The sequence below is a fragment of the Budorcas taxicolor genome, chromosome 18, assembly GCF_023091745.1.
Source record: "Budorcas taxicolor isolate Tak-1 chromosome 18, Takin1.1, whole genome shotgun sequence".
Classification (NCBI taxonomy): domain Eukaryota; kingdom Metazoa; phylum Chordata; class Mammalia; order Artiodactyla; family Bovidae; genus Budorcas; species Budorcas taxicolor.
In genome coordinates, this window is record NC_068927.1 from 7,900,198 (window position 1) to 7,917,949 (window position 17,752).

A 17,752-nucleotide genomic window follows, 5' to 3' on the forward strand; every position below is an offset into this window, starting at 1 on the left:
CCTCCTCCAGCCCCCGCCCCGCCCTCCCCAGCCCCCGCCCCGCCCTCCCCAGCCCCCGCCCCGCCCTCCCCAGCCCCCGCCCCGCCCTCCTCCAGCCCCGCCCCGCCCTCCTCCAGCCCCGCCCCGCCCTCCTCCAGCCCCCGCCCCGCCCTCCCCAGCCCCCGCCCCGCCCTCCTCCAGCCCCCGCCCCCTTGGAAGCTGCCAGGGTCCTGTGTCTCCGATTCTGTTCTGGTTTTGTCGATAGGTCGCTTTGTGTCCTGTCTTAGAGCCCGCGTATAAGTGCGGCCGTATGATACTCGTCTTTCTCTTCCTGACTCCCTTGGTGTGATGGTCTCTTGGTCTGTCCATGTTGCTGCAGAGGTCAGATGCTCGTTCTTTTTTGTGGATAAGTAGTGTCCCTTTATGTGCGTGTGTGTATCTACATATATTTGTATGTTACACGCCACATCTTTACGCATCCAGCCATGGATGGGCATTTAGGCCGCTCCCTTGGCTTGGCTGCTGTAAACACTGCCGCTGTGAACTTGGGGTGCGTGCGTCGTTTTGGGGTTTTGTCTGTATATATGCCCAGGAGCCGGGTTCTCTTCGCTGCTGGTAGCCCACTTACCCAGTCTCCAGCCCCTCTCCCCATACCCTGTTACTCCCACCTGCAGCCCTGCAGGGGCCCAGACCCTGTGTCCCTAAATGAGAGACGTCTTGGGGGTGGGCAAGTGTGTTTGTCATCACACGTGGATTCCACTTCTTGTACAAAGGCTCGGAGACAACTCATGAGCTATTTTTGAGGACGCTGAACTCATAGGCCACATAGTTCCCAGTGCGCCTGGGAAACCGCAGAGCCCGGAGCCAGGCAGGTCTGGGTTTGGATCCCGGCGCTGTGCTCAGCACTTGCTGCATCTTGTGGAAAGACCTGCTCTCACGATTGTGCAAACTCCCGGCCGACAGACGCGCAGCAATACTCCTGCTGCCCTTGAATTGTGAACATATCCCACCCATGCAGGTGCCAGCACTGAGAGGGGGGGGTCTGGACCCCAGGGGACTGGGCTCTGCTCCTGACTCTGCCACTTGCCCTCTGACCTTTGCCTCTTCAGGGTTCAGGGTCCTGCCTATAACTGGGGAGAGTGGAAGCAAAATGTGGGCCTTTCCTGGAAGCGCTGGGGGCATGAGCATCCCTTAGCTTGAGGGGTGCTCTTACAGCCAGAGTTCACCCGTTCCTCCCTCCTTTTACTCGTTCAAGCCTCAGTCTCCCTATAAATGAAGTGGGGACACTGATGCCTCCACAAGGCTCCGGCAAGAATTCAGCAGAAACCTGGCGCCCAGAAGGTGCCATGGAAGGCATCCACGCCCCGTATGGGAGTCGTACCTTAAGGCCGCAGACCCCAGCCTTTTTGGCTCCAGGGACTTGTTTCATGGAAGACAGTTCTTCCACGGGCCTGGGAGCGGGGGGACGATTCAACACATCACACTTGCTATGCACTTTGTTACTGTTGCATCAGCTCTGCCTCAGACCATCAGGTAGGAGATCCTGGAGGCTGGGGACCCCCGCCTTAGGGGACTGCCTCGTACAGTCAGTCGATTAGGGACCCAGAGGGCACAGGCCATAGAGGAGTTTTCAGTCACCTCGACAGCTTGACAGCCAGCTACACAGTTGGCTGTGTGCCCACTGACGCTTGGCTTGGTAGCTGCTAGCCTGTCCATCCACAGGATGGGTCCTATCAGGTGTGGCAGCCAGAGGGGTTAGGGGAAGCAGAGTAAGATGCCCCTCGTGGCCCCCACCGTCCTGAGTTCAGCACTTCCTTGAGACGCGGGACCAGGAGACCCTAACCACAGTTGGCTGATCGTGAGCCCACTCCAGTGGACGCGGCCAGAAGGCCCACAAATGCCCAACCGTAAACCCGAGCCCCGCTGGCTTCCAGACCTCCCTTGCAGGAGAAGCACTTTGCAGCGGTGGGACGGTGCAGGGGAGGGCGTCGGAGCCCAGCGATTAGGAGGAAGGCCGACGGGGCCCCGCAGGGAGGGGATCTGCAGCCTGACAGGGCTAGTTTCCACGATCCCAGGAGGCCCTGCCGTGGCCGGGGCGTGGGGTCAGAGCCGGCGTCCGCCACGAACAAGGACGGGGGCTTCAAACCAAGACGCAGTCAGCCAGGTTCCCAGCCCTGGCCCAGCAGGGAGTCCCCTCACCTTCCTCAACCTTGACAGTAACACTGGGTTGGCCCAAGAGCTCGCTCGAGCGTTTCCATCGGATTATGGACCAACTCGTTGGCCAAGCCAGTACCTGCCTGGCCAGGTTGAGAATCGGAAGTACTAATAGGTCCCTGACACAGAACAGGCTCTGGGTAACCCGCAGCCGTTTCCGTGATCATCACTGCTTTGTTGTCTGTCGTCGGTTAGTTATCACGATTGGGGTTGGGCTAACCCTCCTGAAGGCAGCCGTTCCGTCTCAGACTCACCTGGCCAAGATATGACACTCTAGGGTGGGAAGGGAAGCCAAGAAAGGACTGGAAGGTGGCTGTTCCTGGGTGGACAGTGGCTGAAGGGGAGGCGCCGGGGAAGGGGATGCGCGCGTCTCCAGCGGCTAAGTGAAAAGGAAGATGGTGCCCGGTCCATCTCTCGTGGGGCTCAAAGGGGAAGGGGGCGGGGGGCCAGCTTGGAGGAGAATTTCTGCCCAGGAGGAAAGTTGACTCCCGAGTTTAGGAAGCAGAGCGGGCTGGGCTGCTGGGGTCCCTCCCAGACTGTCAGGACTGGGCTGACGCTGTCTTCCAGCTTCTGAAGTTCAGAGCGTGGAGTTTGCCGTGGCCGGAAGGGAGCGTGTGAGCTGGAGGACGGGGCAGGGTTCCCATCCAGCCATGTCTGGTGGTCCAGGTGCCAGCAGCCCTGGCCTCTTGCCGGTGGCAGCATCCCTTCTGCACCCAACAGCAGGGAGCCGATTGCTTCTCCCTATGTGTGTCTGCCCGGGTGTTACCTCCCTTTCCCTCTCTCTGAGTTCTGGGTTCAAAGACACACTCAGCGTGCTGGCCGGCATCAGTGTTTCTGAACCTGACGGCACGTTTTCAGTGAGAATAGCCCTCTGCCTTCAGGGGCGGCATTTGAATCAAAAGCCAGATTAAATAGCCACCAGATGAACAGATAGAAATTTACCTCCAGTCACACATGGGTCACTGTTGCTCTTGAGCTGATTGATTTCTGGGCTCTGAGTTGGAGGCCCTAAGAACTTCCTGCGTGGTGGGAATAGTGTGAGAAAACCAGTTTTCATGCTTTGCGGCAAAAATTCAAGCAGTGGAATAGGAGAGGCGGGGTTAATTGACCCTAGAAGGTCGATTAACAGAGATGCATATGTGCCCATCACAGAGTCAGCACTGGAGCCGGCCGGGCATGGATTTCAAAGAGGATGCCACCACTTACCAGGTGGAGGACCTTAGGGCAGTCCACACCACTTCTGTGCCTCAGTTTTCTCCTCTGTGAAATGGGGCTAATAGCCACTAGCAAGGAATCCATGTCTTTTTCTAACATTTTATTATAAAATTTAGATAGAAAATTTCAAACAATAATGTGGCACCCATCAATCTACCCAACTCCTATTATTCTACATGTATGCTGCACATCTTAAAATTTAATTTTTATTGTTTTATATTGGAGTATAGCTGATTTATAGCATTGTGTGAGTTTCAGGTGTACAGCTAAATGATTCAGTTACATGTATGTACGTATTGTTTTTCAGATTCTTTTCCCATTTGGGTTACCACGGAATATTGAGCAGCGTTCCCTGTGCCGTACGGGAGGTCTCTGTTGATCATCTGTTTTACCTATAGAAGTGTGTATCCATTAATCCCAGACTCCTAATGTATCCCCCCTCCCCGCTTTGGGAAGTTTGTTCTTGAAGTCTGTGAGGCTGTTTCTGTTTTGTAAATAAGTTCACTCGTATCATTTCTTTGATCCCACATATAAATGACATCACGCGGTATTCGTTTTTCTCGGACTTACTGCACTTAGCATGATAACGTCTAGTTGCGTCCATGTTGCTGCAAATGGTGTGATTGCATTCTTTTTTATGTCTGAATAGATTTCCATTGCATATGTGTACCACATCTTCTTTACCCATTCGTGAGTCGATGGGCACGTAGGTGGCTTCCATGTCTTGGCCCCTGTCTTGGTTGCTTCCATGTCTTGGCCCCCAGACATGGCCCCCTTGTCTTGGTGAATCATGCTGCTCGGGACATTGGGGTGCATGGTGCATGCGTCTTTTCGAATTACGGTTTTCTCTGGATATATGCCCGGGAGTGGGATTGCTGGATCGTATGGTAATTCCATTTTTAGTTTTAAAAGGAATACTGCGCTTAAAGAACCCTGCACCTGCTCTCTTGTTCCGTCCATCCCTTTCTCCAGGCCCCACTGTGCAGGGACGTGTGGAGGTTTAGATGGACGCGTGTGCAGGGCCAGGGCGGGGGCCGGGGTCTGGACTTGAACAGCGCTTAGTATGCTACTGAGTGTGGCTGTCGCTAGAATGTCAGTGCCCCACTCTCAGGGGTGTGAGCTTGGTTCTGGTTGCTGTGGTCTGGGGTTGCGGGGGGGGGAGGCAGAGGAGCCTTGGAATCCATGCTAGGCTGGTACCCAGAGGTGCTGTGAAGGCTGGTGAGAGAAGCGACTGCCTCTTGACTGTCCCGCTCAGAAGGCAGAAACTGCCCCTCGCTGCTTCCAGGCCCCTCAGATGGAGGACGGAGGCGTGACTTTGACCTGGGTGCCTCCCCCTCCAGACTTTTAACAGACGGGCCTGCAGCCGCGGTTGAGCCAGTGGCTGTCGTGCACTCAGGGAGCCTCCAGATGTCATCACTGACCCTCCCAAGAGCCGGGAGAAGGGGCTGTTAGGCCGCCCGTTTCATCGGTGGGGAGACTGAGGCTGTGTCCTGTCGCAGAGCTGCCGGGTGGCAGAGCCGGAATTTGAATTCCTGTGTCTCAGGCTTCACTCCTGGGCTCTCCCCGTCCGCCCGCAGCACCCCCACCTGCAGAGACACCCGGGTCGTCCCTCCTCCCACTCCACGACTGAAGGGATGACACTGACCGCGTGCAGCGTGTCAGAAAGGCTCTCTCCCAGCCCCAGGCGAGCGCAGGGGCCTTTGAAAGGGGACCCCGCGGGCGGCGAGGACTGGCCTCCCCCGCTTGGCCGGGGCCCTGGGTTCATCCAGGACGCCAGGCCCGGCTCCCCGTGCTAAAGCCCCAGCTTTGCAACGTTCTCAAGGGCCCCCGGAGCTCCTTGTGCCGTCGAATGAAGTTTGGAAACATTAATAAAAAAAAGTCCCCAAAGAAACTGTCAGTTAATGCGTTTACACCGAAGCTTCATATATGGGGAAAAACACCTTCAATGTGAGCGCAGTTTTCCAGCCGTTAGAAAGTTCACGTGCGGCTTGGTTTCCGTAGACCCCCAAGGTAAGGGCCTGCTTCCTCGGTGAAGACCCGAGCGTCGCTGGTTTCTCTCTCTACCTTAGCCTTTCATACTTTCCCCTCCCCCCGACCCCCACGTGTGGAAACGAAGGGTGACTGCAGGGAAACCTGGCGGTGAGACTTGTCTGTGGAAGGCGGTCTGACTTGGGAGCTTGAGAGGCTTCGTTTTTGCCCTCCCCCGAGTGCTGCGTGGCTTCCACTCAGTGTTGCCGTAGGCAGGCAAGAGATGGGGAACTCTCAGCTGACCAAGTGCTTTCTCCATCAGACACACGAACGTCCTCGAGCGGGAAGGGGCAGCGGTCTGTGGACAAGCAGCTGAGCGAGGGGTGTAGCGGTGTTTGCAAATCAAGTTTTGCTGGCGTACAGCCACGTTCACTGCGGGGTGTGTTGTGCACGGCTGTTTCCCCCACAACAGTGGCAGGTCTCAGTAGTTGTGACCGAAACCATAGGCCCTAGTGGGCCTAAAATCTCTCTTCTGTCACCCTTTGCAGAAAAGCTTTATTTGCCGACTGTTGGTAAACAGCAGAGGCTTGGATCTGGGGGCATCCGGTGGTTTGTCCCTTTGGTGGGCGTCGTTCAGTGGCTCACTTGTGTCTGACGCTCTGTGACCCCGTGGACTGCAGCACGCCAGGCTCCTCTGTCACCTTAGGCCCATGCTGTGACAGCTGTTCTTGCTGTGACTCAGTTTCTGCATCTTTGAAATGGGAACGACAGGGTTCTTTCTTAGGGCCCTGGGACTCTAAACCCTCTAGCCCTGGCCTTGGTACATTTAGGGGAACAGTAGGTACAAATCAATTGTTTTTACTCCCTATTCTTTTGATAGAAAAGTCCAGAGACATGGGTTCGATCCCTGGGTCAGGAAGATCCCCTGGAGAAGGGCATGGCAGTCCACTCCAGTGTTCTTGCCTGGGAAATCCCATGGACAGAGGAGCCTGGCAGGGTACCATCCATGGGGTCGCAAAGAGTCAGACACCGCTGTAGCGACTTAGCACGCACGCCCACACTCCCGTTTCTTTCGATAGAAAAATCCAAAGACGCCAATCTTAAGATTCTAGAAGTCCTTTAGAACAGGGGTCCCCAGGCTCCAGGATCTGATGCCTGATGATCTGAGGTGGAGCTGATGTCATAATAAACAAAAGTGCACAGTAGGTCATGCGCTTGAATCCGCCCCAAACCACCCCCCCCTGTAGAAGAATTGTCTCCCACAAAACCAGCCCCTGGTGCCGAAAAGCTCAGGGACCACTGCTCTGGAAAGCCAAAGGACCAAGTGTGTAAAAACCCAAGATGGGTGGCTGAGCCCCTGGCCTGGCCTGGTGGCTCCCCGGCACCTCTCTGCCGGTAGCAGGTCCGGGAGCCCGTCCCGGAGGCGTTGGGGGACTCGGAAGGCAAACAAAAGAAGCCACAGCAGTCTAGGAAGAAATCTTTAATTTCTGTTCAGCTTTCAAGAGTTTGAGAGAGGTGTTGGTTGTTTTTCTTTCTAACAAACCAGTTCAAGTACATGCCTTCCGATTATAAAAGTGCCTGAAATTGGCTAGAATATCAGCATGCAGAGCTTGTTAGTATTTACATATATTTACATAGGGAAACAAGAGAAGGATCTACAGGTATTTACAGTCTACACAGGAGAGGAGAAAGGCAGCCTAATTGTATTTCCTAAAATACAGTCGATGGGTAGTCAGCACATGCATATTTAGAGAATATTTGCATGATAGAATGCAATTTTTTTTTTAAAAAAAGACATACCTTTGTAACTTTCTATGCTAAGGTGTTGCATAATCAAGGTAAGTGTGTGTGTGTGTGTGTGTGTGTGTGTGTATGTTTTCTTTCTAGTCTATCTCCATCAAGCGCTTTAAAATGTTCCCTAACACCGAGGCAGAATTATTCACCCTGGCAATTAAAGGCCCAGCCTGTGTGATCATGTCCCCCTAACTAGCGACACGCTGCTGGTGGATGAAATATCTACCATTTCTCGTCTCCCCGTCGACCACTGTGGCGAGGTCCGTCTGTGCAGGGGCGGTGCCCGGCACTCACGATTAATTATGGAAGTAATAGAAGTGAGACGCTCTCCGTAGTATGTTCCCAATGAAATGTTAACAAGGCCAGCGTCTCTGCGCCTGAGAAATGATCTGACAGAGAGAGCCCCCTCTGAAAAGACACCGCCCTGACACAGACGTCCTCGGCTTGAGACGGTGTGGCTGGACACGGGGGTAGGAGGTGGGCCCTGGGGTGCCCTGCCTGTCAGATGGGATTATTGCAGACTCCGTTCTTGTAATTTGTTTCTGGAAGAGTGAAGAGTTAGTTCATTTCTAACCACAGTGGGGCCCATCAGAGACGACCCTGTGGGTGTTATCCGCCCACCCCATGCCTTGTTGGGGTGGGGACTCTCTGTGTCCTAGGTGTCAACCTTGCAACTGCAACACACTGATTTTTCAGGGTTTGTCTGCTCACAGAAATGGTCAGCTCTCAGTTTCCTAAGAAAGCATGGTAGGTCCATTCAGTGTGATTCTGTGCAGACGAAGGGGAGCGGAGAGAGGTCTGCTTCACCCATACTCTTCGCAACGTTAGGTTAGAATTGAACCCATTCATTCTGCCTGGCAATAGTTTCAAAGGTTTATTTCAGTATACACAGCAAATGCAGAGGCATACATTTATGTACAGTGTACAGAGCTAGCTAGAATGTGGGTTAAAGAAGTAAAAATGTAAAATGTTACAAATCAACACAGGCTAAGTATCTTCTCTGAGCTTTCTATGAGCACTCAGCAGTCCTTCAGTCCTGTCCAGGTGGCGGGGGTGGAAAAGTTCAGGGATGGGCCATCAGATTCGTCCCAGGTAGGAGAACGATGCGTATTTTGATGGTAGAGTTCTAAGGTCCATTTCAGAGTCACCTGTGGAAGAATGGGCGCCCCGGTGCAGTTTCCCATCCCACCCGGAGAACCCCCACGCCCGTTTGAAAAGCAGTGTGTGTACCCCAGGCAGCACCAGCAGGGAAGGCCTGGGGAACTCTCCCGTGGATATAAGAAAGATGTAACAGAGATAAGAGCCTCTTCTCCCGTGTTTAATGGGACCGTCTCTCCAGCCCAATCAGTGCTAGAACACCTTTGGCACCAGCGGTAGAACAGGCGTGAATGACGTCACCCACCTGGACTATCCTCAGTTGTTCCCTTTTCCTTCCCCCCTCCGGACGACCTCCCACTCCAGCGGAGCACCAGCAGGTCTCAGAAAAAGGAAACCATTCTAAGTATTCCACCTCCACTCTCTCGAGACCAGCCATCCGTCATGGAACCCTTGCAAGACTTTGGGCAAGGATCCTGGAACACGTAAGGGGTATGGAAAGGGCCTCGTTGATGTCAAGGCAAGTTGAGAAAAGGTCGTCCCATTGAAAACAGAGCACTGAAAACCTCCCGAGGTCACTCTGCCCTGCACTGCTGCTGAGACTAAGCAAAAACTCCTCTGGAGCCTTGCTCTCCAGAACACACACAGCCCCGGGCCTCTGCGGATGGCGGAAAGTGGCTGCCTCCCCCTCCCCTAACTTAGGCTCAGGAAGACATTTGTTCTGCCTTCACAAAGCCTTCCCACCTTTCCATCCGGAGCCCACTGGTCCCTGGGCTTGCTTCCACAGATGTCTCGGAGCATCGTAGCAACTGTTCTCCTAACCTCCCAACTCATTCCTACCTGGTCTTCAAGTCAGTCTCTTCAGCCTCCTTGATGATCTTGCTAGAGATGAGTGGCTTTTGTCAAGGAGACCATGTGATCTTTGTAGCCTGACGAGGATTTGGGGTGCCTGCACTGCAAAGAGGAAGGCTTCCATGTCATCGGGGCTTCTCTCCCAGCAGAGGCCTGTGAATGTACGCTGCTCCCTGGAACCTCTGTCCCCTGTGTGCCCCCGCCCCAGACATCTCCCTAGGATGGACATCTGCTTCCTGGGGCTGTGCCCTGTGCCAGGACCAGTCACGTTGGTGATGATGGGCTGGCACGACCCACGGCTTTGCGCTCTTTGCCACGGAGCTCTCCCAGACTGCGTCCTGTGCCACCCAGGGAAGGACGGGAGAGACAGCCACTGGGAAGGGACCTCTGAGGTCCTCTACCCTCGTGACTTTCTTCGCGAGAGGTAAACGCCCCTACACATTGCGGAAGGTGCACCTTCTCTTCCATCAAGCTCAGGACTGAACACGATCCTAGGCATTCTCCAGTGCATTGTTGCCGACTTTTCCGGCCTGCACAGTGAAAACAAATGTCTGCTTTCCTGACCCGCCTCACTTTTTCTGTTTAAGAAGTTGCGTTTGGATTTCCCTGCTGTGACCAATCCTGAGGACAGCCTGTGCGTTAGCAAACCTCCTGAGGCTGTGAAGGAGTTACACCTTGATCCCTGCAGGAGGAATTTGCCTGTATCTAAGCGTGCGCTGTCTGGACACGTCAGTGGCTAGGCATTTGTAGGGATGAGTTTGTTGACAATGAATTGGGGCCGGGGGTCGGGGGCAGGAGAGGGGAGATGGGGCAGCCTCCTCTGCACACCGGCTGGAACATGTCAGGTGGCACCCTCCAAAAGGCCACACCCATTTACACATCTGTGAATTCACAAGCTGGAGATTGCTTGGGTTTCCCTGGTCTCGTAGTTCCACTTGCACTTTGGAAAACATCCGTGTCGTTCAGGAGCAGTGGGTTCCTGGCTGGTCCAGTCCGGCAGGTGGAGGTGGCACTTTAAATCAGGCGATGGCTTTGTTAGGGGTCATTGGCTCTTGGCTCTTCTGAGGTGGCGCTGAGTCTTCAGTTTTGTTAATCCAAATGGATATAATTTCAATTTAGTGGCCTGCCTAAATCAACAGTGGGAAAATCTCTTCCTTACGCTTCCCGGGTGAGCGCCTGACAGCCTGTGAGTACATTTCATCTTGGGCCACACTGGGGCCGCACACGGGGGACCAGCCAGGCCCGGCTGGGAGGAAGGGAGGGGCCCCTGAGGCGACTCTGTCGCCCAGGAGGCACGGGGTGCGTGGTGTGCAGATGGGGGCCCGGGCGCTGGAAGGCCTGTCGCAGCTGATCTGGGTTCCTGGGGTCGGTCGATGCGGCCCTGGAGGAGTGGCATGTGAATTCTGGTACGAAGTGGGCTTCTCTGTAGGTGGGGATGGCGACCGTCCCCAGCCTGTAGAGCTGCCTGGGGCCAGAACGTCATGCCCGTCACAGAGCTCCCTGCCCAGCGCCATGGGAGTTGCAGGCTCACGGTCGGTGCCCCCATCGTCACCTCTTGAACAGTGCCCGTCTGCAACCATGGGCTGGGAAAGCTCGCCCGGGTGGAGGCCGAGAGTCCCCTTGAGTCACGATCTCCACCTTCTTCCACCTCTCATCGTCCTGGAGGAAGCCAGGTCTGTTCCTGGTGAGCATGGGACTCCACACCCAAGCCTGAGGGCCCTGTGTTGGTCGTGGTCCCCCGGGTGGGAAGCCCCACTGCCCTGCATGCTGGGCATCTCTGGGAACACATGGCTCATCTGTCGGCTTAAAAGACTGTGCTCAGATGGCAAGTAGGGTAGACCTAACCTTTTGGAGCAGCTTGCTTTGGTTTCTCTCCACAACCAAATGGCATTGTTTGAGGAACAGCTGTGTTCCCAGCCCCACGGTCTCAGGAGATGAATCTGAAATACTGAACCACACTTATCCAGGAGAAGGGGTTGGAAGCTTTTGGCAGGACTTCCCTGGTGCCTCAGGTGGCAGAGAACCCACCTGCAGTGGAGGAGACGCAGGTTCGATCCCTGGGTTGGGAAGATCCCCTAGAGAAGGGAATGGTAGCCCACTCCAGTATTCTGGCCTGGGAAGTCCCCATGGACAGAGGAGAGCCTGGTGGGCTACAGTCGGTGGGGTCTCAAAGAATTGGACATGACTGAGCAACTAAGCAACTGCTGGGAGATGGGGTGTCCCATCTGGACCCCTGTATCCGCTGCCCCGTGTCCACCAAGGCTCCGTGGTGAAGCACTCTGCCATACTCACCAGAGCACGGACCGCTTCTGCACTGGGGAAATGCTTGCTGTGCCCCACAGACTGCAGATGAGCAACATGGGGGATGCTTTGGGGGTTCAGAGAGGCACCCGTCTCCTCCTGTGGCGCTGGCAAGATCCTCTGTCCTGGGAACCCAGCGCCTCCTCAGCGCCTGCCCAGAAGGGCCGCTCCTTCCCCGCCGTGGGTCCCCGGTCCTGCCTCAGGCCTGGGAAAGCAGCTGTGGGACCCCTGCCTGCTCTCAAAACCGCTGACCACACAGACACCCCGTGACAGTGCGTCTGCTTTTTTATGTCTCAGAGTTAAATCTGTTTTAAGAACGGAATGTATTCTTTTTTTTTTTTAAAGAAGCATGCATTATAAAACTAAACATAATGCTATAACATGTGTCCTTATCAAAACATGAGCTATGTTAGAGAACCTACCGATGCATCACAAATACCACTCTGTGGGTGATTTTCTTTAAGCCTGGATTGTCGATCTGAAACTCCCGTTAACTTTCTCTTTCAAAGAGTCAATATTCATCTGTATTCCGTGCTGGCGGCTGCAAACTGATGGCTAGTGGTTATCAAATAACTGTGGATGAAAAGCAGCTACTTCAACAGAATCATCCCAACTGAGGGCTTGGGGAGGATGGGTAGTTTAGATCTCAAGACCACAACAATAAACAAATAGCAAACACTGTCTAAATCCCACCTTTCTGTAGTTGGAGATGGTGCCGCTCAGCTGACAACTGATTTCTGAAAGAGAATGATGAACCCTCATTACCCAGATACTCTTAAAAATCCCAAACAAGAATCCCAGGTGATTTTACATACGCTATAGAGATGGATGGTGTCGGTCTCCTCGGGCAGCTTGCAGACGTTTGACTGAATCAGAAATGGCATTCAGGCATGATTAAAGATTTTCCTGGCTTCCCAGAAATCCTCAGCCCCCGCCCCACGCCCACCCCCACACCCACCGCCCACGGCGATCCACACCCTGCCTCTCTACCCCTGGTGCAGGACAGACTCACTGCGCCCCAGGGCTCAGACTCCCCATAAACTGTTCTTGAATATCGAGAGGAACCCCCCGCCCCAGCCCACGTTTGTACGGCAAGATACTGCTATTATCTTATCACAGCGGATCGGCAAGCAGTGGTGACAGGCAGCAAGGCACAGCCTCAGATATTTCATAACAGAGTTGTTAACATCGTCTCCTTTATGGGGCTCTTTCATCTTCTCTGAATTATGTGCTGATGTTCCCCCCCTCCAAAGTGGCATGAAAGTCATCTGACGGTGATGAAAGTGCACTTTAAAAATTTTTCTTCTATCAGTTTAAAAACGTTTTCTCTTGTAGCAGCCACGCCAGCTTATTTCCTAATGAGATTTCCTAATGCGGCTCCCGTCTCACTCTTGAGCATAGGCAGGCCAAACAGCCAATGAGCCAGCAATTAGCACTTGTTGTTGAAGTGTCATCGCCTCCAACCGGATCTGCCGTCGGGGTCACCCCTTCGCCGTCTGGTCTTTGCCAGGTGTGCATAGTCGGTCTTCGGAGGGGAGAAGCTGGTCTTAGCTTCTCGCACAGAACTGGCCCCGGCGCTGATGAGATCTAACTTGCGCATCACCCTGAGCTGAGTGGCAAAGGCCTCGAAGCTACCCAACCTTTGATGAAAGATTGGGCGTTTCTAAAATGTATGGGTTTTTTGGCGTGGCAGCCAAGTGGAGGTTTACACGAAATGAGGCCAGCTTCAATTGCTTTCAGATTCCATGGGGGGAAAATGCGTGTGCCCCCAGCTCCCTCATCAGCTCGATTCTGAATCAGTCTAAGTGCCGAATTTCTCTGCAAAAATACCATTCCGACAACGCGAGAGTGCAACACAGTAGCAGTTTAGAAGGTCAGAGTGGCGCCAGATTGCACTGGGTTTGGAAGAATTCCGCCTGTTGCCTTCCCAGTGGCCACCTTCTATCCTTTCTCAGGGCTGCTGGAGCTCGTGAAAGGCCAGTTTGTTGCGACGTGAAAGGCCAGTTTGTTGCGACGTATGAATGCTGATATTACAGCCACTCCGGGGTGGGGTGCGGGGGGGCCTGGATCTTGGGGTGAGCGGACTCTCTTGCCACTTGGGAGCTCATGACAACCCCCCTGACTGCTCTTCAGTGGGTTTGGCAGTTGCAGAGTACAGCAGAAACCTTAGACAGATGTCCAGAAAATTCCCGAGCACCATCTCCACCCAGCAGCAGCATCATTCTAAGAATCAAGGCCAAGGTGGTAGTTGGCCTGGGCAGGCGGGACGAGCCCCTCAAGTCTCCCATCCATCTCTAGAGGGCACCCCGCTGCCCTTTGCCCCACACGGGGTGCAGGGGACTCGGATGAGCCACTTGAACTTGGTTAGATAAACGTGCCGGATGCTAAGCTAAGGGTTACTAGGAATAACAGCTCAGCGAAAGGGAATCGGAGTGAGGCAGACTTGGGTTCATTAGACCTGGGCCGCACAAAATCAATCTGAAAAGAAGTAGCTGAATCCAAGCGCACAGCTGGCTGTCTGGGGAGTGAGCGTGGCTGAGAGGGTTGGGGGACAACTAACCGATTCCCGTTCAGTTCAGGTCACGCCGAGGGTTCAAACTTTGGATCCGTGGGTCTCGTCCAGCGCAGTGGACAGCCCCAGGGTCAGAACTCACGCCTCCATCGTGTTCCCATGCCACACCACCCGCCTCCCCAACAAGCATGTCACTTGAGTATATTTGCCTACTTGGTTTTCAGCCAAATTCAGTAAGTACCGTCCTCTTCAAAACAACCCCCAAGTCTCTTTCACAGTACTTTCCTCAAATGATAAACACCCCGAGACCTCGCTTCTCAGAATGCCCTGGGCTCCCGGTGATTATGGACGTAACCATAGACACAAACCAAGGCGTGTGGGGGGGAGGTTCTCCCCCGAGCACTCTGCTGGGGTGTGAAGTCTGTAAGAGGCAGCAGAGGGTCAGCTTTCGGGTGGGGAGGGAACGCGCTTCAGCCTCCCGCAGAGGGCTTCAGTGGTTTCCTAACGGTGACCTTATCGCCCGTTATCTTTCTCTGATGCTCCTCCGCCTCCCCCCGGCCCGCCCCTCTATAATTAGTTGATGCAGCAAGGGCTGTGGTGCACATAAATAATCCAAAGATGCCAGATAAACTGTATTGGTTTTAAATTAGAGCCGTGCCGACCGTGTCTCCCTACGAGCACCAGCCTATTATTTTTAATTATGGCTCGCAAAGCAAAGTGATTTCTTGCCCTCCTCCCAGCATCCCTGACAGCATCCTGTCAGCCCGCGTGATGTGGTGCCCCGTCGGCACACACATCCCTAGCCACAGCGCCAGCAGTTACTCGAAAGGTCAGTCGGAAGTGATCAATGGCACTCATTACGACGTGCATGTAGAAGTGGGCCGGGAGGACGTGGACCCTCAAGCCGCTGTCCCCCTGCAGGTACGGGCAGGATGTGACATTTATAGCAAGGTCTCCAGGATCCTGATCAACTCACAGATTTGCGTCTCGTGTCCGCAGGAGGCACGTGTATACGGCAGGGAACACGTGTATAGGTGCGCGCCTCACATCTGCACACTGCCTCCCAAAGCCTTCCCCTCGCAGCACCATGGGCAAAGAGCAGGGGCACACCTGGCGCTGGGCCTGCTTGGCTTTCCACCTGCTGGGCCACGGGAGAGCGGCGGGTCCAGCTCAGACAGAAGTCTCGTAAGAACATCTTGGTGTCTCATGACATCATGTGTTGCGCAGTCAGGAGGTTGGGCGGGTTTGTTCCTGCCGGCTGGCAAGGCTCCCATCCTGCTCGCATTGTCAGCAGAGGCACGGGATGCGACAGGCTGAGAGGCGTGTTGTGTTCAAAGCCTTTTCCTGCATGAGGTGAGGTGGCGCTCCAGGCGGAGTCCATGACGCTGTCCCCGGACGGCCCCGCCATACCTCTGGGTTCGCAGCCCCTGCTGAGCTCCAGCGGCCTCCGAAGCAGGTGGGGGGCCGCTCCCAGTGAAGGACAGCCCCCCGCCACCTCTCTTCTCACGACCTCGTTCTTGTCTCTCCTCTCTGCCCTGCAGCAACAGGGAGCCGCCACCACCGTGTACTGTGCCGTCGCCCCGGAGCTGGAGGGCCTGGGAGGGATGTACTTCAACAGCTGCTGCCGCTGCCTGCCGTCAGCCGAAGCCCAGAGTGAAGACTCCGCGCGGGCCCTGTGGGCGCTCAGCGAGCGGCTGCTTCAGGGGGCACCCGGCGGTCCGCCCTCCTAGGCGGGCATCGGCCCGACGCCCACCCCGCTGAACCCCCCCACCTCTCACCCCACGGCCTTCCACATCCCCACAACCCAGACCCGCCAGAGGCCCAGGATGTAAGCACTGACGCAACAGAGCACGCAGCGTTAGGTACCCCTAGGGAGCAGGGCGTTGGTGGGGAGAAGGGGCGGTACCTCTTGTCCGGGGCTGGGGGGCAGCCCGGGTCCCTGTGCTGCCCTGGCAATGGCCCGTGTGACGGTGAAGCTTCGCCTTCACACGGGCGAAGGGAGGCTCTCCGTCCCACCGCAGAAGCACGTGCAGTTCTCAGCACTCAGGGTCCCTCGGTGCCCCCCACCCCGTCCCACCAGCCACCACCCCAGCCACACGCTCATGGCCACACTGTAGCCAGGAGCCGGCTTTCTCCTGTCTGGGGAAGAAAGAGCCGGTGTTTATCCTTCACGCACTCATCCACGAGATCACTGCTCCATCCTGATCCAGTCTGAGTCCTGGACAGCCCCTCTGGCCCCTGTTCCGGCCGAGGAGGAGGGGACACTGAGAAACGGGCGGCGCGGACGGTGGGTGCGCTGCCGAGCACTGAGCCACTGCCGGAGCAGCACAGAGGCTTCCTCAGGGCACAGCAAGCAGACCCCGCGACGGGCAGGAGAGGCGGCCCGGCACCCCTGAGGATGCCCCGGGTGCTTGGGGGCTGGGGATAAAAGGCCGTTCCCGCCAGCCTTCCCGCAGTCTCAGGAAGGACCCCGTCACAGGTGCACAGCCCCCGCGTATCTGTTCAGCGTCCTGCTTCCGCACCCTCTCGTCCCTCCATCCTACGCTTAATAAAAGAGCATGCTTGATATCATCACCTGAAGTCTGTCTTGTTCCTTTAAATGTTTGTTTCAGTTTTGTGTTTTGCTTTTTTGTTTTGTGTGTGTGTGTGTGTGTTTTTTTTTTTTAGAAAAGCAATCTAGAGGAAAAAATAAAGCGCTTCTTGTAGACGCCAGGAAAACACCATTCGCGTGTCTTCTCTGAGTCTGTTTTGTTTTTGTGCTTTGTGGCTGTCCGCGGGCCGAGTTGTCTCACGCAATTAGCATGCCAGCATCATATTTTCTGTTGAAGAGAGAAAGAGAGAGAAAAATGACTGTCATTAAATTTCTCCTTAAGAAGTTTTGTTATTACGCACGGTGGGCCATTTCGGTTCTCACGGTGTGTTCCCCATGTGATGACCGGGTTCTCGGTGAGTAGGCAGTCTCTACTGAGGGGGATGGGGGTGGTTTGAGGCCCTTGGCCCCGGTCCTGCTTCACTCACACCTGGGCTTCTGGGCCATTCCCGCAGGGATGTAGGAAGGGCCACTTCAGCCACGTGGAGACGCTGCCTCTGCTCACACACCAGGAAGGCGGGGCAGAGGGGCACGGCCACCAGTCTCCATCCTGATATTGTCCGTCTGGGGCCTCTGGCTCTGTGTTCACTCAGACACCACTGCTTTCCAGGGGTCCACAGCCTGGCTACATCCTCCCGTCTAGCTATATTCCCCCTTAACAGAATCCTTGAGGGACCTTGACCAGAGGAGGCAAGCATCCCCCTCAACCCAGAGCTCCCTAAACCCATCAACACCACTGGTGGGGATGTAAACTGGCCCAGCCACTGTGGGGAACAGCGTGGAGGTTCCTTAAAAAGCTAAAACCAGAGCCGCCTTACGATCCAGCAAGCCTACTCCTGAGCATACACCCAGACGAAACCAGAATTTCACAATAGACATGCACCCTACATTCACAGCAGCACGATCCACAATACCCAAGACAAGGAAGCAACCTAAATGTCCATCCACGGAGGAACAGGTAGAGAAGAGGAGAAAAGAGTATTAGGCATAAAAAAGGAGCGAAAGAACGCCATTTGCCGCAACACAGATGGGCCTAGAGATTACCCTACCAAGTGAAGTAAGTCAGAGAAATACCATATATCACTCACTTATAGGCAGAATCTAAAGTGTACAAACAAACCTGTTTATAAAACAGACTCACAGACTCATAGGAAACAAACTCGTGGTTACCAAAGGGTAGCAAGAGGGGTTAGGAGAGAGAAATTAGGAGTCTGAGATTAGCAGATACACAC

At 54.9% G+C, this 17,752-nt stretch overlaps 1 protein-coding gene across 3 annotated transcripts in view; it reads left to right on the top strand.

Moving 5' to 3' along the window:
- The window catches only part of WWOX (WW domain containing oxidoreductase), a 915,589-nt gene extending 899,132 nt beyond the window's left edge, over positions 1 to 16,457 (top strand). For 2 of the 3 annotated variants that reach the window (XM_052655897.1, XM_052655899.1), the window contains one exon: positions 15,472 to 16,457. In XM_052655897.1, coding sequence (XP_052511857.1) covers positions 15,472 to 15,660 — 189 coding nt within the window. In that variant the 3' untranslated portion in view covers positions 15,661 to 16,457. The remainder of the gene's footprint in view (positions 1 to 15,471) is intronic. The other variant, XR_008200887.1, reaches the window with a different exon arrangement.
- The last annotated feature ends 1,295 nt before the right edge of the window (positions 16,458 to 17,752 follow it).